Raw genomic sequence first — 25,542 nt, 5'->3', positions numbered from 1 at the left:
TCTGGCCCTGCCATAGTCCTACATTACTGTGCAAAAGTCTCCAGCCAATCCTCATTTTTTCATATTTTTCTGGGAAAATAAGTGATAAGTGCAACAATTTCTTGAGCCATGTGCAAATATCATTGGAAACACAGTACAGAAGGCAAAACCAGGGTTTGTACAAGTCTTGGTATGACCACATTTATTCTTCTTTAACTAATTTTCAGGAATAGTTCTCTAGTTTTCTTGCTTCTTGTGTGTGTGTGGGATTGCAGCTGCCAAATAGCAGATCTCAATAGGCAACATATTTAAATGTCCTTCAGCTGTAAGATCATAATCCAGCTTTAATGTGTTAATTACATATGTATGTTTAGCATTTTTGACTCTTTTATCCTGAGGTACTGGTCACATTTCACCAAACAGTGAAACAGACAAACCTGATTCATTCTTTATCTCAAACCACACTGTCCTTCCAGAACCAGTGTGACCCAATGGGACTGTTCATAGATGAAGTTCCAGGCCTCAATTCAGGTAATGTTCTTAAGAAAAAATAAAGAACTAAGGAAAGAGAGATCCACAGTGCGGTTGTCTAGTAACTAGAGCAGGGCGATATGACCAAAAATATTTATCACGATTTACATTTGAAAATTTGCGATAACGATATAACTGACGATATAATTGAAACTAGACAAAATACTCTTTATTATAAATAAACTTTATTAGTGCAAAAAAAAACAAACAAAAAAAAACCCATCAATGTATTTTCACTTAAGCAAGCAGCTTTTTTAAGTGCATTAAAGTTATATAAAAATTTAACAGTGCAAATGCAAATTCCTTGCTGACAGTTTAACCAAAAGGCATTTCCAGTGGAAACTGGCCGACATATCCTCAGCATAACCATGTATAATATCCACAAAACCTAAAAAGAGGTTATACACACACAATACGGTAATATTATGTTGAAGCACAGTACGTATCACTCCGCGAGGCTTCGCCTACGATAGCCGTAATGCTCCGACAATCCATCAAGCGGTGCGGCTTCATAGCTTAGCAAAGTCGTACTAAAACATTTGACAGATTTTCGAGCGCCGTGTACATAAAACCGTTTCGAGGTCAGTAAACACAACCAGAATTCATACATAAGGCACACGGGATTATAAGGGGCACTGTCGATTTTCAGAAAAATCAAAGGATTGATTTTAAGTGTGCCGTATTTTCCAAAAAACACGGTAATAACGACGGCCCGCTAGCATGCTCTACCAAAAATAGTGCTTTGTTGTGTATCTGACGGATGAAAGCCAAACCAGTCCCACACCACTGAAGTTGCAACATTTTTACAAACCAATCCTGGTTCATCCGTTTCATTCAACGATCCACTTTCGCTCTTCTCATTCTTCGTCGCCGCCATGTGCGTATGTAAACAAAGGCACTGCGCATGCGTATTTTACACATATTCTATCGCGATATTTCATTTTCTTATCGTTGCCCAGCATTACACCGGTATTAACGTGAACGGTATGATATGGCCCAGCCCTACTAGTAACACTTGAATTTGACACTATGAAGATTCTTGGGCTCGGGATATGACCAAGTTAAAATAAACCTCTTAGAGATGATGAATATACCCTGACAGAAAGTCTTTCGTTTTCAGATCAGTCTGCGTTCTTTCAGTTCCATAAAAATACAAGTAGATGCATGAAGGAGGTACAGTAGGTTCAGAGTTACAGTAGATTAGGTTATTTCCAGGCCTTGTAATCAAGGTATTTCCTAAGCTGGAACACATTGACAGCACTGATCCCCCTAACCACAGTGGAATCAGTGACAAAGAGGGATGGAACATCGGTGAATTTGCCTGTTAATTACAGCTCAGATTACGCCACAGGTCACATGAAGAGAGGTCTAATCAATACTGTTTCTTACAGTTTTCTCCTAATATGAACCTGCTGACCTCTTAATGATATCCTCAAGGCCAAATGTTCAGAACCTAAAACAAGTTTATGGAAATAGTCCTATCAAAACACATTATGGCTAGTGGAAATTGCTTCTAGGCTGAACTTTCACTGATTTTAGTGACCCTAACTATGACCACAGTCTACACAGGCTCAAAACCAAGTGTCTTTTCAGCACCACCCTTGACAAATTAGAAAACCAAATCGGGAAAGCCTTCTGGCACTTTAACTTTAGTTATAGCGGAATTTAGTGAGATCGTTCTGTATTTCATGAATTAACCTATTTTTTGTTTCAGAGTTAGATCCTTGTTAGTCTGATGTTTGTGCTACACTGGGCTGCGCTCTGTAAGCTAGGCTGCTAAGCTACATTTAGCCTACAGAGCTAGCTGCTTTTCCCTTTAAATAGCAGGATTTTTTCCAAGACTTGATAAACTAAAAATCTTTTAGAAAAATATTCAATTGTTTTTGTTTTAGTAAGAGTTTTTCTTTGGGTCTGTTTCCAATATATTTCCCCAACTATAAGTTAGGTTTAACAAAATTCAGCATTTCAGTTCAAGTTTAGTGGTTTTACAATAAAAAAAAAAAAAAAAATTATTATAAATTTTAAACATTTAGAACCTACGAATAAACAAAGAGTATAACAAACAACACAATACATAATATCTAAATAATTTCATAATTGTAGAAGAAGAGCATTGTGGAAACGCTACCAGGAACCTTCGGATAAAGTTGGCTACAACAATGAAAAACAGTTCATCATTTATCCACATCTGCCTGCAGAATGTCCCTCATCCACAGTTCACATTGCTCCACTTCAGTCTTCTGCTCTTTGCAGCTCAGCTCTTCAGCTTCACCCATCTGATTTGGCTGCTCTGCTCCAGATTTGCTCTATTCTTTGCTCAGATTAGTTCTCCACACTCTGTGTGTCTGTAATCTGCTCTGTCATTCCAACTACAGTATACTAGCCGCTATGTTCATGGTAACACATGGGTAACAGGTGGCTGTCGGGTAATTACTAATAGTTAAGTGGCTAACATTAATGTGTGCACAGGCCAGGTTGTTGAAACCTGACCTATGAAACTCCTCCTAAAGTCATGCTTGGTGTACATGAACATTAACTACTTGAGCTGTTAATGAGTTGAGGAGCTGTGTGTCTGTCTGCAGCCCTGCTTGTAACAGAGGTTACCATTGTGTCTATGACCAAATTATGTGGGAGTGGCAACATGGATAACATTTTGTTTCAGTTTATTTACATGTTTTATTTTATTTTTTAATCTCCACAAACTCATGCAAACTGATGCTGTTGCACACCTAACGCTGTGCATCATTGCAGAATATTTCAAAATCTTCTTACCACTGAAAAATAACATTGGCACCAGCTAAGGCGCAGGAAACTTTGAGTACAAGCTAATGAGCAAACATTCATGTGTAATTATAATTTTTGGCATTAGTCACAGTTTTGCAGAAACGTTGCTTCCACCTTCCTCTGTGCAGTTAAATAATGTGTCTCACAAGACAGGAGGTGCAGCATTGTTTTGTGCTTTCTGCCCTCTGAGGCATGTGCCTCCAGGGTGTGTGTGTGTGTGTGTGTGCAGTTTATTGTTTGTGTGTCGAGAATGGGGATATCGTTTTTTCTTTCAGTAAGTTTTTTCCTCTGCAAGTGGAGAAGAAGAAAGTGGAGATGATACACAAGCATGCATATGTGCTTATATAAATAGGAACAATTTGTTTCATCTGGGATATGAGTCAGTATAGGTCAGTAACTGATTTAGTTACTGTGATAGATCGCAATAATGATAATTAAATAATTATCATTGAATCTAATTTTTTTATAATCACCAAATTAGTATTGTTAAATGATCAGAAAGTTCACTTCCTCACAAAAACTTTTGCCATTGCAGAGAACAGTAAAGAGGGACCACTGAGCAGTATTTAGAACAGCTCATGGTGGATTGTAAATCATGATCAAAGCTGTAGTCCACAAACATGTCTCAGACCCTTTTCACATCTGTACGAAGATTACAGATGTTACTAACAACATAAGTAATGGCTCTGAGCTTTTCAAGTGATACTGAAGCAGCTTTATACAGTTATGTCACCTGTAACAAAATGTAACTGTAACAAATCTGCAATAGCCTTTTATGTGTTTTGGGAAAGATCGCTTGTGGTCATGCTCTTGCTGCTACAATGGTGACCCAGAAGTGCTGGATGAAAAAGCAGTTGACCCAGCAACTGTGTTGCTGATCTAGAGAGACACCATAGCTCTTCTTACTGGGATAAATACTGGCTGAACTCCGTGGTGCTAAACCCCTGACCTGGGGCTTCAGAGCAGTGATTAAACTTGCAGTGTGGTGTTAGCTTGTGGCATTTCTCTGCAGCCTGCTGTTTTACGTGGGCCTTTGATGAAGGCAGGAATGGCTGGTTGTTTATTCCGTGTGACTCTACAGACATTTAGTTCAGTGTTTCGGATCGAAGCGCAAATATTACATCTGTAAAAATTACTCTTGTACTTCAGTAGGAACAATTCCACAACTTTATTTAGTTTCAAGGTGAAAAGTGAAATAGAGTGAACACAGATAGATTTGGACCAAATGCAAACTTGATCAGATAGCTAGCCAAGTTAGCCCTGGCCTTTTTTATCTATTTATCTATTCATCCATCTTCTTCCGTTTATCCGGGGCCGGGTTGCAGGGGCAGCAGCCTAAGCAGGGAAGCCCAGATGTCTTTCTCCCCAGCCACCTCTTCCAGTTGTCCGGGTGGACACCAAGGCATTCCCAGGCCAACCAAGAGATATAATCTCTCCAGCGTGTCCTGGATCTGCTCCGGGGCCCAGAACACCTCATCCAGGAGTAGGGATGGGTATCGTTTAGGTTTTATCCGATACCGGTGCCAAATCGGTACTTTTGAAACGGTGCCGGTGCTCAAACGGTGCTCAAACCGGTGCTCAAACCGGTGCTTAAAGAATGGAGAACACAAAATTGGTCCAAAAACCTCTCATGTTCAGCTGGTTTTTTGTAAAAAGATAAAAATGTTAGCCTTTTCTGCAGCTATGGGGCATAAATGGTATCACTCTTGGCTGGAAGCAGTGCTTAAACAATGGAAAAAACACAAACTTTGTCCAAAACCTCTCATGTTTAACTGTTTTCCACTTTTTCTTTGGTCATTTTAGCCTTTTTGGCCAGGGTGAAGGGAGTATCTGCCATCAAACAAGAAGACAGCCGCATGTAGCTATGATGATGTTTGCTAGTTCACCTTACATGCATTAATGTAATAACGTGGTTAGCCTACTCAACGTAAATTACACACGAACAACATTAAGCTACTCACACAGAGAAGAACGGCTGCTGCTGCCGTCATCATCCGTCATCATTTCTGCTACACTGGCAGGGCTACGGGCCAGGACTCTCCTCTTCGGGGGTTTTGGGGGATATTGCTAACTCCGGGTCAGATAACAGGCAACCCACGCACAGTAGATGTGCTCGGTGTGAGGTCTCGCAGCAAGCTATCAAATACGGCGCATTTCTGGGCTTTTAAAAAAACCGCTATGCGTCGCCAGGTGTTTCATCGGATTTGAGGTGTTACCTCCTTTGACAGTATCAGCTTAAAGCACTTGTTGCAGGCTGCTGAGTTTGCATATTTTGCTGTGAAGTACAGCCAGACTTTTGACCGCTTCGCCTTGGGCATTTTTAATCTGTAGCTCTGCTCTAAAAGAACGTACGTACCTGGACCCGCCTACTATCCTCGGAAACGTAAAATGATTGGCTAGAAGTGTATCACAGCTCAGGAAAAAAAAGCACCGAAATAAAGCACCGAAATGTGCGCTGCTTTTCGGTCTGGTTACTACCGTTTATGTCAGAACCGGTGCCATCATGGCACCGGACCCATCCCTACCCAGGAGTTGACCAGGAGGCATCCTTGTCAGATGCCCGAACCATCTCTGGCTCCTTTCAATGTGGAGGAGCAGTGGCTCTACTCTGAGCCCCTTCTAGTTGGCTCACTTCTCACCCTATCTCTAAGGGAGGGGATTTTTTACTTTGGATAAATACTTAAAATTGTTCTATGAAATGTATTATATTGTATTATATTAGATGCTGGAGTCTATTCCAGTTACCATAGGGCGAGAAGGAACACCATTGGCAGGTCACCAGTCTGATGGCAGACTAACACAGAGAGACAGACAACCATTCACACTCACAATCACACTTATAGGCAATTTAGAATCACTAATGAACCCAACCCCACTAATTGCATGTCTTTGGACTGTGTAAGGAAGCCCGAGTACCTGGAGAGAAAAGACAAATGAAAATATTAATCTCAGTTTATCTTGGAATTGAGAAACAAAACAACACTTGTGAAGTCTGTAGAAGAGAGCTGCTGTATACAACTGCAACCGTAAAGTGACTTTTTATTTGAAAGGAAACTAGCACCCTTGCAAAGATTTACAGTATCAGTAAAAGACTGACTTTTTCCCCCTTAGGAGGCCAGCATGACCTCTGCAGACAGCATGCCAAGCCACATAGTCAGGATTCTTCATTTTACTCTCATTTGTGACAAGATGCAAACTTTATTTTTGTTCAACTTTAAACTAACAAATTGTAAAAGTTAAAAAGTTGTAAATCGCAGATCTGCAGTGGATTTGATTAGATTTACCTCAGCAGTGGATAATCTTGTGGTGACAGTCACTGTGTCAGTTCTCCATTGTGGATGTATGGTCCTTGTATGATATCCATCCATCCATCCGTTTGCTTCCACTTATCCTTTTCAGGGTCGCAGGAGCTGGAACCTATCCCAGCTGTCATAGGGCAAGAGGCGGGGTACACCCTGGACAGGTCGCCAGTCTGTCGCAGGGCTAACACATGGAAACCATTCATGCTCACATTCACACCTATGGGCAAGCCGGAGTACCCGGAGGGAACCCACGCAAACACGGGGAGAACATGCAAACTCCACACAGAAAAACCCCGGCCTGATGATGAAATTGAACTCAGGACCTTCTTGCTATACAAGACATTTTTTTGAAATTCATTTAGCAAATCTACAGTCTAGAATCTTTTACTATTTTCTTTGGAAGTGGCAGAAAATGTAGGAAAACTCTCGACTGTCATCATTGGTGGGTTACTCCACATCTCTTCAATGGGTTAAAGGAAATCAATGAAAGCCTTTTTTTAGCAAACCATGTCGTGCTGACCCCAAACAGAGGAGCTTGCAAGTTTTACTATTATGAAACACTACTCTGCCAAGTGTGGGATGCTCCAAAAAAAATCCACAATTTGCAGACAATTAAGAGACAGGATGCATTTGTACTGTCTTCAGAATAAGTTGTGTTAACTTACTATCCCATTAGTGACTAAGTGAACTTGGTATTGTCCATACCACTGAATTATTTAGGGCACTATAGACAACTGTGACTTTCAATACTTTTAGTGCACTGTAGAAAATGTGTTTTCACATATGCACTGCGTATTCAGCACCCAGCGTTGTATGCAACCAAGCAAATATCCAATACAGTCACATTGCCAGAAGATTCCTGCTAATATTCTGATGCTTTTACAGCTAACAAATGCACATTGTGTGCTTCCTTGTGTGTGCTCTGTCCAGGCACATACTTGGGTGTGTTGCACTTGTGTGTATTAACCTAGATGCCAAAGTCCTGGATTGGATTACTGCTATGTCGGGAGAAAGACAAAGATCAATTCACTTTCACCTTTGTGTGTGTGTGTAGTGTTGTGCTATGCTGTGATTGATCATTGCTGGATTGCTGGCTGACAAATGTTGGTCACATTTCTGTGAATGGATATAAAATATACTTTAACAGGGTCTGCAGTATCTTTGTGCGCAAGCTGAAGAAAAACAAAATGTTTTTATTCCTGTCCCAACTGTTTCTTCAGCAGCATCAAAAAACTAACTCCACCCTCTCTCTTCCTGTTTTTATATCCTTGTTTCCCTTCTCCCTTCCTTTCCTTTACCCTCTCTCTTGTTTCTTTACTTCCTTTGCTCCTCTGCCCCTTCTTCTCCTTTAACCCTTTTGCCCTCTTTTGTCTGTTTGATGTCATTTCCTCATGTCTCCTCCATCCTCCTTTTACCACTTATCTCCTTCATGTCCTTCTTGACTTGTCTACTTCCTACCTTTTCAGTCTGTTTATTTCACATGTTCTATTTTCTCCCCCTTTCTTTTCTTTCCCTTTCTCTCTTCTTCCATTTCCTTTGTATCTCTCAGACTCCACCTTGACTGAACTAATTAACCAGACTCGCATTATGGGTCATGCTTTTCTGAAGAAGTTTCAAAGGAGGACCTTAAATGGGTTAGATTAGTGATTTTTTTGTCTGCTGGCAATTCTCTGCTGTAGACTGGAGGAAAAATACTGTGATGAAAGAGATTTTCTTCAAGTTGCACTTCTGTGGGGATCACTAATCCTGAACATCAGCATTAGGGTGCAGTGCTTTGTCTTTGTCTGAGCTCTACTGGGTGTGATCATGAGGACCACACTTGGATAGCAATGTACTCACTTAAGATCTAAATATTGCTATGCTAAATAACCCCACCCCTAATTGCATGGGGTTAGGGCTGCCACAAACGATCATTTTGATAGTCGACTAGTCACCGATTATTTTTGCGATTAGTCGACTAATCAGATCATCATCCATTGGACGTAAAACTACAGCTTATTGCACCAGCAGCATCTGCTCATATAACTATCATTAGCTTACAGCTTTAAGTGTTTAAGGTCTGTGCTAACTAAAAATAAAGACAAGATGATAGTTTATTAAATTTTAATGAAATTTGCAGATTGTTTTGGTGAAGTTTAATGAACTCCTTGCTATCTAAAATATAACAGGACACTGGAGTAAATTCTCCAGCATCTCACACTTCTGATAATCAGCTGTCTGCTTGACGTTTATTCAGCTGTGTAAAAACTATAACTTTAATCTCAGACAAACTGATTTACTCAGGAACAAATAAAATACTAAAAAAAAAAGCCAAACAATAACATTTTAAGTTATCTAAGTGACTCATATATATTTAACCTGAGTAGTGAAAGACGGCGGTGGGTTTGAAAACGATTTGCGGGGAGTCCGGTGTTCTCACGGCGCTAGTGAGCCTAGCCCCCGGCTCGCTAACGAGCCAGTGGGTAACAGATGTCTCCAAAAACGTCGGAGCGCTTTTGAAAATATGTGGTGTCCTGATAAACTGAGCAGATATTTGAGGTTTACACAGCTACATTCTCGCCTGAAAATATGTTAAACGTTTATTTTGTGACCCAGAAAGAATAATAAGAGTAACATTAAAACTAACTAGCTGCTGCCATTGTTGGAAACTACGCTGGGCCGCGCTATGAATTCTGGGACACAGCTGCTTCTTCTTCTTCTTCTTCGCGGCTTAACGGTAGCTGACATCCTTGTACATGCAATGCTGCCATCTTCTGTTTCAGTCCGTTATTACACTCTTAAATCCTGCCACTTATTCCTGCGTCTTTTGTGATCTACAAAGCTTCAAATGACGCGTCGACTATTAAATCAGTCGTCGACGATTTTGATAGTCGACGTAATCGTGACTAGTCGACAAATCGTGGCAGCCCTACATGGGGTGGCCTTAAACTGGAGGATGTTTATGCTATTAATATGCATATATTTTAACAATAAAAAAATATACAAACACAAAGAGCCAAGGTAATAAAAATGTATGCCTTCTATTCAAAATTATTTATTTTAACCAACGATATGAATTAAAATAAAGCTTGAAAGGTACAGTGTGTAAAATCTCACAGTTAGATCTCGGTAGATTGCAGTCAACTGGTTTCTTTGTATTAGGGTGCAGTAAATAGTCCTCCTGACTATCTAACTGTCTAACTAATTATATTTTACTCCTGCACAGTTGGCGTGGAGCATCCGTAATTTCATTGTATATGTGCAAGGACAATAAAGGGCTATTGTTCTATTTTATTTCTTATTCTATTTGTTAGAAAAGAAGAAAAGGTGTAAGAAAATAGGTTTTTATGCCTCCCAATTAAAATGCATAATCCCAGCTATGGTGGCTGCTCTAGGACAAACGTGTTTTAGTCAGATCTAAGGAGCTTGGAAAGAAAAGCATCTGGACTTCTTTAAGTTGTGTCTTCAAACAACTGAAAGAAGACCGGACGCGTTTCTTTCCAAGCTCCTTAGACTACGATGACCTTGATGACTGAGAACAGACATAACGTGTTTTAGTCAGCCAAGAGTGATCAAAAACGTTAAATTTAGACTGTACTTCATAAGGCTCATGGCAAGCTGCTTTCCATTTCCTCACAACAGCTGTACCCAGGCAGTCTGTTTCTACAGTTGTTTGTATATATTGCACTTATAAATTATTACATATTACATATTGTTTACAATATATTTTAACATATTTGAATAATATCATTACTTAGTAAATAAATTAGTAATAAAAGACAGACATTTGTCAGTTAAAGATTTTGTGGTATTTGATATTTTTTACCCCAGAGTTACCTAAAAAAATCTGTCATACATTTAATTTAATGTAACATTTAATTTAAATGTAACTCATAAGGCGTGCTGCATATATAGTCGCCATTTACATAAAACACTATTAGCGTTAGCATCTTGTCATGTTGGTCCATCTTAGCCACTGTATTTAAGATGGTACGGCAACATGGCTGCTTCCACTAATACATACCTGCTGATATGTATTTCTAATTAATTAATTACATTTATGAGAATTCTTTCAGTTTGTTTGAAGATGTAATTTATACACTCGTCAGTGTATATTCACAACATTCTTCTATTTGAGTGTTTTCTTCATTAAACTCTTTATTAAACTTAAACTTATACAGGCACAGAGTACTTACATACAGTAAATTAAACTGAGTGTTTATACATTTCTGAAATGCAGCCCAATAAATACAAGATGTTAAGTAAGATCATAATCAAGGTCTTTTATATATTTTAACCCTAATACAGAGTCTGGTTCAATCTCAATATCCAGAGAGAGGGTATTTTAATATATCTGCAATTTGACTTTGTATTTATAATGTGCACCTTTGTGCACATTTCACTTGTTACCTTTACACATTTTCACTGTCGTATTGCAATGGTAAATGCAAAGGTTGGACTTTGCTTGGTTAAGATCAGTCTTAGGGAATCATCTATATCTTGAATTGGTTCAGTTTCTCTTACTTTGTTATTTTGCTTTAAATTGGCCTCTTACCAACTACTTGGTTGGGTTTAGCTGCTCCTCACAACATTAACCCTCCATGTTGAAAAATAATTCATACCTGCTTCATTTCAAAGTGAAGTCAAGCATCCCTGTGTAATGAATTGAAAGTGTGACCCATTGCCACAATCAATCATGTCACAGCTCTGATCCCAAAGCATATCTTGTGTTTGTTCTATCATTTAAGAAAAGTCAAAAAGTATATGAAGACATTTAAGATTAAAAGCCTTAAACAAATAGTGTTGACTATCATTGTAACTTCATGCTAACAAAAAAGGAAAAGAAAAAAAGCAGTTAGAATGACCGCACTTAGTAAACGGAAAGAATATTTATTTTAAAAAGGAGAACCTTGATACAGCAAATTGATAAGTATAACATGGCTTTATTGCCCTTAAACAGGGTTTGCCTCCTCTATGTTAGTGCCAGTAGCAGCTCTTGTGTGGTTATTAAAGCAGGGAAGAAAAAGAGGTCAAGAAACATTTGCTGTAGTGAGCTGGTTTTAGATCCTCCTCTGGCCTTCATCTGTCCGGATATATAATCTGATGGGTGTTTCCACATGTTTAGATGCACTAAGACACACAAGTGTACACTACAAACAGCAGCTTTCCATCAGTGGAGGTTTCAGTTTATATTGTCTCCTGCACTGTTTATTACATTTCGGTTGCAGAACTAAATATCACTGATATACTGTTGACTCGGCGTGTCAGTTGAACACAAATCTATCTACAGGCTCACAAAGAGAGTGCTGAACAACCCTGCAACCCAGATTAGAGAAATTGTGACCTTGGAAATTAAGATGCTAAATGGTATCGCTAAATTTCTGCCCATTCATCCACTTTAACAGATACAGACTATAGGTCTCTAAATTCCAATATACAGATACACAAAATAATAAATATTGTGTTACCTTGTATGCTGTATCCAGGAAGGCTTGATTTAAAACTAAAATTCAATGGGAAATCTTAACAGGCACTAAACGCTAACTATGGATTATTACAGTCTGTGAAAACCCCTGATCCTGATTAGGGATTTTGGCTTGGGTTTGAAGCCCACAGATTTCTAACTATCTGCACTGGAATTTGGATTCATGAACTTTAAATGCCAGTTTTGTATTCACCAGGATTTTCAATTGGGTTTGCAGAGTATTTGTACATCGGCATGCACATTTTCAGTTTGTCGTACTAAAGTTTTTGTGTCTTACAAGACATTGAAATAAAAACTTTGCCCACTAGGGAGTGACACCATTTCTTTAGCTGGACTGGACAGAGGGAGGTCCATAGCAACATGTTAAAACTTAAACCTTCAATCGTTTATAAAATTTGAAAACTTATCATTTAAGTTTGTTCATCATGTGTCACGCTAAAACGACAACGCACTAGAGATGACCAAAAATATTTGTCACGATATACATTTGAAAATTTGCGATAACGATATAACTGACGATATAATTGACACTAGACAAAATACTTTACAACTCCACAACTTTGATGGGGTTTTTTGCACTAATAATGTATTTTCACTTAAACAAGCAGCTGTTTTTTTATGCGCATTAAAGTTATATAAAATTTAACAGTGCAAATGCAAATTCCTTGCTGACAGTTTAACCAGAAGGCATTTCCAGTGGAAATTGGCCGACATATCCTCAGCATAACCATGTATAATATCCACAAAACCTAAAAAGAGGTTATACACACACAATACGGTAATATTATGTTGAAGCACAGTACGTATCACTCAGCAAGGCTCCTGCCTACGGTACCCGTAATGCTCCGACAATCCATCAAGGAGTGGGTTTGTAGCTTAGCAAAGTTGTACTGAAACATTTGACAGATTTTCGAGCGCCGTGTACATAAAATCGTTTCGAGGTCAGTAAACACAACCAGAATTCATACATAAGGCACACGGGATTATAAGGGGCACTGTCGATTTTCAGAAAAATCAAAGGATTGTGTTTAAGTAATAACGACGGCCCGCTAGCATGTGCTACCAAAAATAGTGCTTTGTTGTGTATCTGATGGATGAAAGCTAACCCAGTTCCACACCACTGAAGTTGCAGCATTTTTACAAACCAATTCTGGTTCATCCGTTTCATTCAACGATCCGCTTTCGCCCTTCTCATTCTGCGTCGCCGCCATGCTTTTTCCGCCATGTGCATATGAAAACAAAGGCCATGTGCATGCACGTTTTACACATATTCTATCGCGATACTTCATTTTCTTATCGTTGCCCAACATTATACCGGTATTACCGTGAACAGTATGATATGGCCCAGCCCTACAACGCACTCAGAACATTTTCAGCTGTTTTCCCCGACGTTTCCTGTTAAGCCCCTGTCTAGTGAAACTTGACACTTCCTCGAGATGTTACACATTAAAACAATTTAAAACAGCTGCAGAGCTTTGACTATTGCTGAAGTCAAGATCATCCTTGTAGTATGCCATATTTCTTGTGTTTGTTTGTTTTTTCTCCTTTCATCTTGTCCCCACAAACTGACCACACATTTGTCTTAATGTCTTGCATCTTGGAGGGAAGGACATGTTTTGGGTTTCTAAAGGGGAACTACTTTTTGCTTAGTGCGGTTTAACTCTTCTTTATAAATGGGAGATGGTGCATTGCAGAGGCACACACACACACGGGTGCTTACACACATATTTGCAGACAGAAAGAAGGAGGTTCTATGATCCCTCAATGGGCTTTCTTGTGGCATTATCCTTTATCTGCCCCTCCAGTACCCCCAGTTTTATAGTCATCTAAACCTTTGATGTGAAGCTCTTTATGATAGCACAGTTCACTTTAGTGCTGTGAGCTAGTCAGGTATTAACCTTTCCTATGAGAGTTACAGAACTGCAGCATAGAGTATTAAATACTTGTTCATATGTGATATAATTGGTTACAAATCTAGGAAAATGCAGAAAGTTAAAGTCAAGGTCAAGGTCTCAGTTCTTCCCATATCTTATCTGCGTACCTGCTGTCAAAGAGTGGGTCTTGTGTATTACTACATTTTAGTAACTTGTTTGTAGCAACTTTATATATTCACTGCTTCACTGAGTAAATGGGTTAAATGCAGAGATGAATTTCCCCACGGGGATCCAAAAAGTATACATTATTACATTATTACATTATTAATATTATTATATACACAGACTGTGAGTGGCATAAAAATGCATATATCCCAGTGAAGTCAACCAACTGAACTTTGAACCCTCGAAGTTTCATGGTGAGGTCCTAGGTCAATGTCTTTTTCACTCTTACCAAGCAATGGGGCTGTAGTGCACAAACAAGTTCAACCAGCGGTTTTAATACTAAACTACTCTATAGTACTTTTCCCCTCACACACACTGACACTGCTCCTTTGTCTATAGCAGCTGTATTGCTTTCAAACCTGTATTCTGTGTTTTACTGCTTGCCATTTTTCTAATATGGTTTTATCTTTCTTTGTAAAATTAGCGACTCTGCTTCCAGCAATCCTATCCATAATTGTGATTGATCATATTCATGTAAGCCTGCAGGGGAAACCCTCGGCTATTTTAGTGAAATGATAAAAAGCTTTGTGTGACTGCTTATCCTGATTGCTGATTGCAATCAGGATAGGGTAGGTAGGCGATAACAGATATCAGATACCCCAGGTTAGGGCTGGGCCATATCATACCGTTCACGTTAATACTGGTATAATGTTGGGCAACGATAAGAAAATGAAGTATCGCGATAAAATATGGGTAAAACGCACATGCGTAGTGCCTTTGCTTTCATACGCACATGGCGGAAAAAGCATGGCGGCAATGGAGAATGAGAAGGGTGAAAGTGGATCGTTGAATGAAACAGATGAACCAGGATTGGTTTGTAAAAATGCTGCAACTTCAGTGGTGTGGAACTGGGTTAGCTTTCGTCCGTCAGATACACAACAAAGCACTATTTTTGGTAGCACATGCTAGCGGGCCGTCGTTATTACCGTGTTTTTTGGAAAATACGGCACACTTAAAATCAATCCTTTGATTTTTCTGAAAATCGACAGTGCCCCTATAATCCCGTGTGCCTTATGTATGACTTCTGGTTGTGTTTACTGACCTCGAAATGATTTTATGTTCACGGCGCTCGAAAATCTGTCAAATGTTTCAGTACGACTTTGCTAAGCTACAAACCCACTCCTTGATGGATTGTCGGAGCATTACGGCTACCGTAGGCAGGAGCCTCGTGGAGTGATACGTACTGTGCTTCAACATAATATTACCGTATTGTATTTAGGTTTTGTGGATATTATACGTGGTTATGCTGAGGATATGTCGGCCAATTTCCACTGGAAATGCCTTTGGTTAAACTGTCAGCAAGGAATTTGCATTTGCACTGTTCATTTTTATATAACTTTAATGCACTTAAAAACAGCTGCTTGTTTAAGTGAAAATACATTGATGGGGGTTTTTTTGCACTAATAAAGTTGTGGAGTTGTAAAGTATTTTGTCTAGTGTCAATTATATCGTCAGTTATATTGTTATCGCAAATTTTCAAATGTATATCGTGACAAATATTTTTGGTTATATCACCCTGCTCTACCCCGGGTATGATAAACTGGATTCAAAGGCCCCAAAAGAATGTCCAGCTTTATTGATCATACTCAGTGCGTTCTCATTAGCAGTCCTGAGGCAAGTAATTAGTCATTAAGAAGCCAAAGATAGACTTCAGTGCAGTTGGTTAGCAGAAAGAGTTGAGCTTAAGCAAATCCAAAGAAATGGATTTCTCTTGCTGTTATAACTTCTGTTATGTGAAGATTTTCATTGAACCCACTGCAGAATGTAAAAGTTTATGAAATGCATCTTTCATAGCTTGAAGGATTTGTGTACTTGCACAGGATGTTTTGGGCCAAATGCAGTCAGTGAGTTAGTTAGAACACCTGAAGCAAATAAATAAATAAATGAAGCAAATAAAAATGTTGAGATACTATATCTAAATAGTAATTCACCCAAAGTATCCTTATAGCCAATCCCGGCAATAACTCTCCACTTAGGAAAGAAGGGATAAAGAATTTCTCTGTACCTAAGATGTTTTATATAAATGTAAGTCTATGCAGATATCTGCCTTCTTGCCTTTCAGTGCTTTATTCTGCCAAAGCTACAAAAGACTCCACAAGCTGAGCTGTTTTTTCTTTCTTCTTTCTTCTTTATTTTGTTGCTTTGTTTGTTCTCTTGTTGGTGCAGTTGCTTTTTAAGGATTTATATCAGCACCACTTTAACAGTGAAGATTGCTGAATTTTTTTTTGTTTTTATTTTAACCTCCTAGGACCTGGCGCCCACATATGTGGACATCACGTTTTGGGTTATTTAGACCAAAATACTCAATTGTGCTCTACAGGGGCGCTTACGAGGACATTATACTGCTACTGTTCTATCGAAATTTAAAATAAATATCCTTATATGTGGCTCTCATTTTTCTTAGAAACAAAAATCAGGTAAAAAAACCAAAACAAAACTGGTAATTCTTTGTTTTTACATTCACCGGGTCCCAATCAGCCCAAATATCAAAGAGAAATTAAAAATGCATGCCATGGAAGAGCTCGGGTCTTAGGAGGTTAAAGTTAAACCCAGATTGCTGGTGTTCCCTGTTAGATGGGTAAAGATCAGAATGATTCTTTTTCTTTCAGTATCTTTTTTCTGCATAAAGTCCTATGACAAAACTGTGAAGTTGCATTTTTATTATCTTATCTGGAATTCTGATCCTTATACATGTCATTATGTGTGTGTATATTGTGTTGTGGCTGGTATTATTTTCAGCTCATTTGGATGCAGCACCACTTTCTGTCTTGGTCTCCCTTTGAATTTGTTGTAGATGCCACTTGGCAGAGGCAGTACTGGATAATTTGCAATGCAGATGTTGTGTATTTTCTCGCATAAACACAGACACACAGTGCCTGCTGCTGAGTCACATGGCACAGTCCACCATACACACTGTTGCCCTGAAGCTTTCTACCATTTACTGAGCTCCAGTGATGACCCATCACAGCTTCAAAAGTCAGGGAAAGAAAGAAGGCACCTTTAAAAGATATGTGAGAAACAATAAAGCCAATGTTAAGAGAAGAAATGAGGCCACACTAAATGCTCAGTATTTCTGGCATATGCCTCTGCTCACTGACAGTCAGCTCAGTTGTTACGCAGTCCTCTGGTACATCCGGTCTTTTATTTTTGGTACTTTTTTTAATAACCTCCTCTATGGGCTCAAGCTGGTCCTGTTTGACAGGCATTCACCTGTCATGTCAAGGATTTGAATGCATGCTGTGCTAAAACTCTACGGTGCTGTTGTAGCTGTAAAAGCAGAGGTAATAATGAGAGTTCTTCTGGTGAACTGAACTAACATTTTTATTTCATTTAATTTGTGCACTGTTCATGAATACAGTACCTTCATAGGCACAAATTGTACAATTTCATTGTTCCACTGTGACATCACCCATTGTGCTGTTGGACTCCTAATTTTGAAGCTTTAACATTAGTTTTTGGTGTTACCATGTTGGTTACTTGAAGCCAGTATTTAGGATAAAAGCGATAACTTTAAGTTATCAGCTAATGCCAGTTAGCTTGATTAGCAGGTTGCAATCATAAACTCGGTCCAATGCCAAAAAAAGTCACACTGATTCATTATAGGAGAACCATTAATGTTGCTAACTGTCACAGCATTTCACTCAGAACATTTTATCCTGACTTTTCGATGTTGCAAATATGTAAAGTCTAGGAGATCGCCAGAGAAAACTCAAACCTTTAAAAATGCCTGTCACTATTGCAAATTAAGAACTCAGATGCAAGATGTTGAGATGTTTTGCCAAACATTCATTAAACTCTTAAGAAATGTTAACTTAAGAAAATGTATTATTAAATTTCAGTTTTATTTATGTAACACTAAATCACAACAGCAACTGTCTCAATGTGCTTTATATTGTAAGGTAAAAACCCTATAATAATACAAATAAAACAGAGAAAAACCCAACAATCATATGACCACCTATGAGCAGGCACTTTGGTTACAGTGGGAAGGAAAAACTCCCTTTCAACAGAACGAAATCTCCAACAGAACTACACTCAGGGAGCGGCGTCCGCGACTAGTTGGGCGTGAGTGTAGTGCTTTAATGGAGTGATGCAGTAATATGAGGTTTTTAAGATAAGATAGGACCTGATTATTCAAAACCCTATATGTGTACACGTAGTGTACACGTCCTGATAAAAAACAACTCCAAGATTCCTCACAGTGTTACCGGAGGCCCAGGTAATTCCATCCAGAGTAAAAGTTATTATGATAATGGCAGAATATTCCTCTCAAATCGTCTGGTGGTTCAGTTGTATTATAAACGCCTGGCTTAGTACCTAATGAGTAATTACTTAACCACTGAGGAAGTGGCCATTGTTTTATGGAGGCCCAAAACATGGAGAGGATCCAAAATCCTTACCATTACCCTAAGGTGACCCTACACCTGCTGAATAAAGAATGACCTCATTGTTTCTTTACACTGTGCATACATTGTTCAGTTATATCACGCAACTATTTTGCTTTGGCAGTAAGTATTGTTTATGGAGTCATGAAGCATCATTCAGAGAGTTAAGTCACGCTACACGTCGTCAGTCATTAAAAAGTGTTTATGCAAGTCAGGCAGGTAAAAGTTGCAGATCACCAACTAAATACATTTCATCTAAGTTGTCCTTAATTAGCAATATTGCTAGCTAAATGCTATGTTTACATTATTTATCCATTTATCTCTCTGTACAGTACATTAGATCTGTCCCTATGTGTCTGTCTATAAAGCAGGTTTGAATCGACAGCAATAAAACCTTATTTGGATATTGTTTAGATACCAGGTCAGATTAACTGGGGGAGTTAAAGACAGTTTCCAAATATAACTAACAACAACTAAGTAAGTGTTAGTTTAATCTGCAGGAGCAGTTATAGAAAATATTCTGAACCTTTGCATCACCAACCTAAAAATATGTGGGGAACAATATAATGATATAATAATAAATACTGTTTTGTTAAACGTCATCTTTTACCACCGAACAGACTGAAAACCAGTTAGCTTATCACTGAGCTGTGAGAAGTTATTTTGGTGTGTACTGGAAAGACTGGGACACACCCAGTGACAGATTACCATTCAGAGGTGTCATTCTCTTAAACCTCCACATCTATTTATAACAGATAGCTGCAATACCTCAGAGAGGTGAGAAAGAGAGGGAGAGAGAGAGAGTCATATGACCTACTGCTCATTCCACAGATAGTGACGGGCAGCACGCTCACTCTGTGCTTCCATCTGTAATTTCACCAGAGCTGCAGCGTGTTCAGAGGATGTGTTGCAACACTGTCAGTGTACTCTGAACAGATTTCTGGGATTTTGTCTGTAATTATTATCAGCAAAGGACGTAACAGTATATCGCATTTGGGCTGACAGCTGGAGGACAATGCCAGAGGAGAAAGGTAATAATGACCTTTAATATCCTTAAATGAGCCGTTTGTGATGCGTTCACCTGCCGGTACAAGAATTGATTGTATTTAATAATCACTTACCTTTTACAACCACTGGAATGCGGACTCATCACTCACATACTAAATACTATCGGGGTTTTTTTACTTTAATAACAGCAACTCAGACATTAGAACATAATTTTTAAGTTAGTTCTCGATACAGGGTGTTTGTGTAGGAATATATGTGCTTCTATTAAAATGAACTTTGAATACAACCAAGCCGCCCTCGTGTTATGCAATCCTGGTCTGGAGCTTAGGGCACTTTCTCTTTGAATGTGAATGTGAACGACAACAAGCCTGTGGCAGCAAGCTGAATGCTTATACTGCAGGTTGATATGCAGCCTGCCTGCAACATCCCTGGCAACAACACTGTTGTTTTGGTCCATTTCCCGCATCTCAAGCTCTGGGACATTAGCCATTTGGGCTGCTTACAAAGGTCTGAGGGCAGGTTGCTAAGAAGAAATCCCTATAATAATTCCAATACGTATTTACAGTGTTTTTGGTATTATACCAAATTATAGAGTTGTCATCTTTTGTGTTGTTTTATGTTTTATTGTGTAAATCATCTACTAATATTCCCATGTCTCTATGATGACTTATAGTTTGCAGTGAGAGTTCAAAACAAGCTTATCTGCAAGTAGTATGATAAATTACACATGTTTATATTAATAGTAGATTTGAATATATAAAGTTTAAAATTTAGCAGTAAAGAAAAAGGAGCTAAAGAAGCTTCTTATTCATTGTTGAGTTCAATGAAAGAAAGTGAGCTTACATTGTGTGCCTTTTCTTGGTCATTTTAAATGTATAGCATGCATACATACATGCAAGTGACAGCTTCACTCTCATTCGTGTGCACCTCAGTTAGCTCAAAGCTGAGTCAATGCCCATTTTTGCAGCGTTAAAGGTTTTTTCACCAAAAAAGATGCCGCTAGTATCTCTTAAGAAAAGCTAGTACCTACAGGGTAAAAAGACATGTACACTTCCTCACCTGCCCATGGTGAGGAAGTGTACCATGACCTTAGCTATATCACATTTACAGTTTTATCTGCTGTTATCAAAAAACATAAACATTACACAGTCACTGGTTAAATGGATCTAAATCAAAAGAATGAGAATAGTGAGCCAAGTGGCTATTTCAGACGCAGGTAAAACAGAGCAATTCAGCTGATTTTACTACAACCTAATATATCAGACAAACTTGAAGATATCATTATGGATATTGAGATGGGAGCTCCAGGATTTTATATAAAATTGGTTAAATTCAAGTAATAAGTGCTGCATATTTATCTTTTAATAACAAGCATCGGAAACATGTCACATTTTGAGAAGTTTTATTTACAAAAAAACAAAAACAGAACTCGTTATAAGCGTGGCCAGCTCTGAAACAGCATCAAGATTTTGGCTCCCTGTAACTGGCTTGTTGAGTTTAAGCCAATTTAAACCTGATACTGTATGTTATTATGTAAGGTAATATGACATGACTAGAATATTTTGTTTGTTCGTGTTTTTGATTAATTTTGACTGACTTGTAGCTATACCTATCACATAAATGTCATGAAGTTAAAATATGATGCAAAAACATAAAATACTACTACAGTATCTCAGTACAACAAAGCTTAAGTACTGGAGTAAATATAGTTTTCATTACTGACCTCCACCCAATTGGCTGTAAAGAGAAGCCTTACTGCCATTCCTCATAAACACCCTGTAAATGTCTCCTGCTCTCCACTGCCTTCTTTTCCAAATTCAGCTAAAGCGTGTTGCTTTGTTAACACAGAGGCACTACTTTTTTGTATAGAGCTGCATTGCCATCACAATGTGAACACACATACACTTCCATTTCTACATTGATGCATATATGTAGAAGACATGTACACAAGAATGCACTACAGATATGAGAGGTAAACACTGAGTCAGTAGGAACAGACATACACTCCACTCTAGGCTGTGTCTCAGTCCCCACCAAGGACAGTGTATCCTGGATGTGTGATGTAATGGTTGGCTTGCTCTCAGCAGTCACAACGACGCCTGTCACTATTCCAGACTTGCCAGTAAACAAACCATCTGTGTGCTGGTCGCTTTACTAGCACTACTATGACATTTCATAATAAGAAATAAAACCAGAAATTACAAAGGTCAAATAAAGCTGGTGTTATTCTTTTCTGTTCTGTCACAATCTGCCCTGACCCTAGCGCCTCACATGTTAGTAACCAGTATGTGCAAATCACTCTAAACCTCACTGGTTCCTGTTGAAAATATAAATCTGTTAAATGTGTCAAAATGTGCATTTTTTAAAAAGGCTTACTACTTTTATATAACAAGTGGAAAATAGCACATTTATTGAAGACTGTTTTCAGCTGTGTATAAATATAAATGTAGTCAGCTAGTATGGTGTATGTGGGATGTGACTCACTCCAACAATGGAGCTCTATCACATGGGCCTTAGATAAACATAAGTGCAAAGTTTAAGTCATTGGTAAAAATATAAATCTGCATTTCTTATTAAAAGTCAGTGTTTTTTCTTTTATTCGGTCTGTTGATGCCAACTAAATACTGATCAGTAGTATTACTTGTAGCACTATTACTGTTTCCTAGTACTTAGGAAACAGTATTAGCATTCACTCTGTATGTTTTTTTTCTACTTGAAAAAAAAATTGCTTAAATCTACTTTTAGTTTGGATTTGGTCTCCACCAAGTCCCCGAGAAAAGATCTGATTCTTTAGCTAAAAATTAGTCTTCTATGTTTAAGTAAGTGTGCCATAAAAGCACAGACTAAAACAGTGATCAGTCTCACTTCACTTTAAACATACAGTTTGTGTGTCTCAGTGACCCTTGAAATTAAAGTTATAGCTCTCTCCTTTGAATGGTGGTCTAAAAGTAGCTTTTCAGATTCGATCCATAATGGCTGCTGAGTTGTCAGACTGTTTCTTGATTGGTTCTAGAAGGTTTTTGATTTTACTCAATGTTCTTTAAAAAAAAAAATCCTGTCCTGTTTGGCACCTTCTGCAAGGGGGTGTTAATAAAACGATAGAGTCGGTGTACTTTATGTTCTTTCATTCTCAATAGACCCCGTCTGGTCAGTGTTATCAAAGAAATATTAAGTATTGGTTTTAAATTGTTGTTTCACTCAACACATGGTCAACTATGGCAATTAGTGCTTTTAAATTCCGTTACAATGAAATTGTATAGTAACAGGCGAATCATGTGTGATTGAGATCAGTGTGCACACTCAGTGACTATGTTTACATTCGTGCAGTTCAACGTAGAGTTGTCCTGTGGATTGTGATAACAGGTTTGAGCCCAACTACTGCTCCCTTCTCAAACACATCTTCAAGCTGTGACCATAATTTATCCTTCCTTTATCCTAAGTCTTTCATCCTGTCCAGAGTTTCCTTCCAGAGTTAACATATGAGTATACTGTGTACACCTATATGGTGATGTGCTGAGCAGTTTAGTGACTGCTGAAGTGATCAAAAAGCTCTCCAGTGGCTGGACCATTAGGATGGATGAGATTCTCGAGTTCCTCAAGGCTCTGGATGTTGACGCACTGTCTTGATTGCCTCTACAGAATTGAATGGGAATCGAAGACAGTGTCTCTGGATTAGAAGACCAGCAGGTTGTCTGCCAATCAAGGATCCCTTCTGTTATCAATAATGACATATTTTCTAAAATTTTCTAAAAATATAATAAAATACCATCAAAAAAGAGGCAGTAGATTATTCACTGACTCTGTGAGATATTCCTCTTTAAGAACTTTTTTATTCAACTTCAATAGCCTTCAGGTTCATACTGAAGACATGTGAGGGCAAGAAAACTGACCTCAGCTGTTTAAGGTCAAAGTCATGAAATGGGAGATGGAACCTTTGGACAAGCTGGAGGTACGCTATAAAGCTTACATATAGTTTACACACAGTGTGCTCGTTACCTTGCACTGTTTTATAATGAGGCAAATTCATGGACATATTACAGTGCAGCCTCCTGCAGTAACACATGGGATCATATCGGTGGGTTGTGTCATCCACGTGGAATAAGCCAGCTGTCACAGGAAGGGCAAAGAATCATATGCTCTCACACAAAGGCCACATTCAGACGAAGGCATAGTAGTTGCCTATTCTTGCTCTGCTTTGTGCCATTATGGTGGTTTATGACTGCTTAAATAATGTCCTGGTGGTTATTCTGGTTACTTGAATAATACATAGCATTATGAAAACTGGTAGTCAGCACTTGTACTTTTCTGTTTGCCTTAACTAAGCCAGCAAAAGTATTCTGGTGTCATCTGCCAGAGAGGTTGAAGGTCTGCTTTTTGTAGTGTTTGACCTCATGGTCAGAGATCCACTGCCGCATGGGTCAGGTTGCAGGCACCATTGCAAAGGTGGATGTGACGGCTTAAAGCAGGGAAAATCCTAAATCATAATGTCTGACTAAATTCAAAAAAACTGCATGTTCCTCTTTTTACCACTGGGGTTGTATTCAGTGAACTTTGCCAATGACGCTTGCCTTGCGTCTTTTTCTTGGCTTCTAACAAGGGTGAGATAATGGAGGGAGTGTTCTGTTAGGGTGAAGGACAGGAAACTCTTTAGCAATGAAGTAATGGCAATTTCAAAGTAAAGCAAGGTGTCAGCAGCCCGTAGAAAATCTCACATGTTGTTGATCATATTATTTAGGCATGTAACTTTAAGAGGATGTGAATACACCCAATAAAAGTATTTGAATTCCAGAATTTAGTTTAATAGGTTTCCTAAACATTCCGGGCTATTCTGGATTTTCTGAGCACTTACCACTTTGGTCAGAAATTTGACACTTAGACCTCTGGTGCAGAGACTATTCTGACATAGTCAATGTTTTATTCAAATACTAAAAGAAATAATCTGGTAACAATCACTAGTGTTCTTAAACCTCTGTTTTCATGCAAAGTTGATTTTGTATTACTTCAGAAATGTTCCACATTCATTAAAGAAATGTAGTTTATTGACACCGTGATATTCCACCTAAAAAAACACTGTCAATCTGTGAACACCTGGGTAGCTACGTAGATTTTCTAGAAGATGCGTTGCAGCATCCTAAGTACATTTTAGCATGTTCTAACAATTTAAAGTAATTGTCATGGCTGTGTGGCAGGCAGGCAAGCAGGAGTGGTGGACCCAAAATGCAGAACTCAGACACTGAAGTGAAACTTAAAGCGCAGCTTTATTGCTGAAAATTGAAAAACCTCGTACTAACTAAACTCACCAAAAGACAAACAAAAGTCTGAACAGAGGAACTGAGGACTGAAACACTGGAAAAGAAATACTAAACTGGAGCAGGAGACGAAACGCAGGAGCAGGAGACGAAACACAGCTAGTTGAGGGTACGATGCGACAGGGAACCCAGGAAAACACAGGGCTTATATACACAGGGAGTAATCAGGGAATGGAAAACAGGAGGGAGACACAGCTGGGAGGGTTTGGGCTAACGAGACATGGGGAGCAAAGCTAGACCCGCTGAGATGAGGCACAACCTTTCACAATAAAACGGGAAACAAGAAACAGACACAGACTTGACACTGAACTGAACTTATACTGAACGAGAGACACAACCTAAGAACTAATCGCTCACAAAGAATAACTGAAACATAGAATAATACTAATAAACAAAGCATGACAAAAGGATCAGAATACAAACCATAATACAAAGGAATATAAGAACTGAAAATGCTGGGTCAAAATGACCCAGGACCGTGACAGTAATAGTTGAAAGAATTTTCATTGATCCTTTCATGCTTTTTACAAAGATTTTACAAAGATTTTCAAATGTGTGAAGAAGAAAATGAAAAGTCCCCAAGGTCAGCAGCTCAGCAACCTCAAAGTACTACTGCTGTGGTTCTGTGAACATAATGATCTCCTGCCCACCCCTGCTGCCTCTGCAGATGGTTCACACAAG

The 25,542-nt window shown here is 38.7% G+C and overlaps 1 protein-coding gene across 14 annotated transcripts in view; it reads left to right on the top strand.

The window, feature by feature from the left end:
- Positions 1 to 25,542, top strand: part of ablim2 (actin binding LIM protein family, member 2) — a 95,445-nt gene that overhangs the window by 2,773 nt on the left and 67,130 nt on the right. For 6 of the 14 annotated variants that reach the window (XM_026157993.1, XM_026157963.1, XM_026158012.1 and 3 more), the window contains exon 1: positions 19,349 to 19,575. The exons of 1 other annotated variant lie outside the window; for it this stretch is intronic. In XM_026157993.1, the coding sequence (XP_026013778.1) occupies positions 19,560 to 19,575 (16 nt within the window). In that variant the 5' untranslated portion in view covers positions 19,349 to 19,559. Of the gene's footprint in view, positions 1 to 19,348; positions 19,576 to 25,542 lie in introns of those variants that run through there. 7 more of the 14 variants (XM_026157954.1, XM_026158039.1, XM_026158022.1 and 4 more) reach the window with 4 other exon arrangements.

The sequence above is a fragment of the Astatotilapia calliptera genome, chromosome 3 (assembly GCF_900246225.1).
Source record: "Astatotilapia calliptera chromosome 3, fAstCal1.2, whole genome shotgun sequence".
NCBI lineage: Eukaryota > Metazoa > Chordata > Actinopteri > Cichliformes > Cichlidae > Astatotilapia > Astatotilapia calliptera.
Note: the sequence above shows the minus strand (reverse complement) of the source record. Positions and strands in the feature narration are given on the sequence as shown.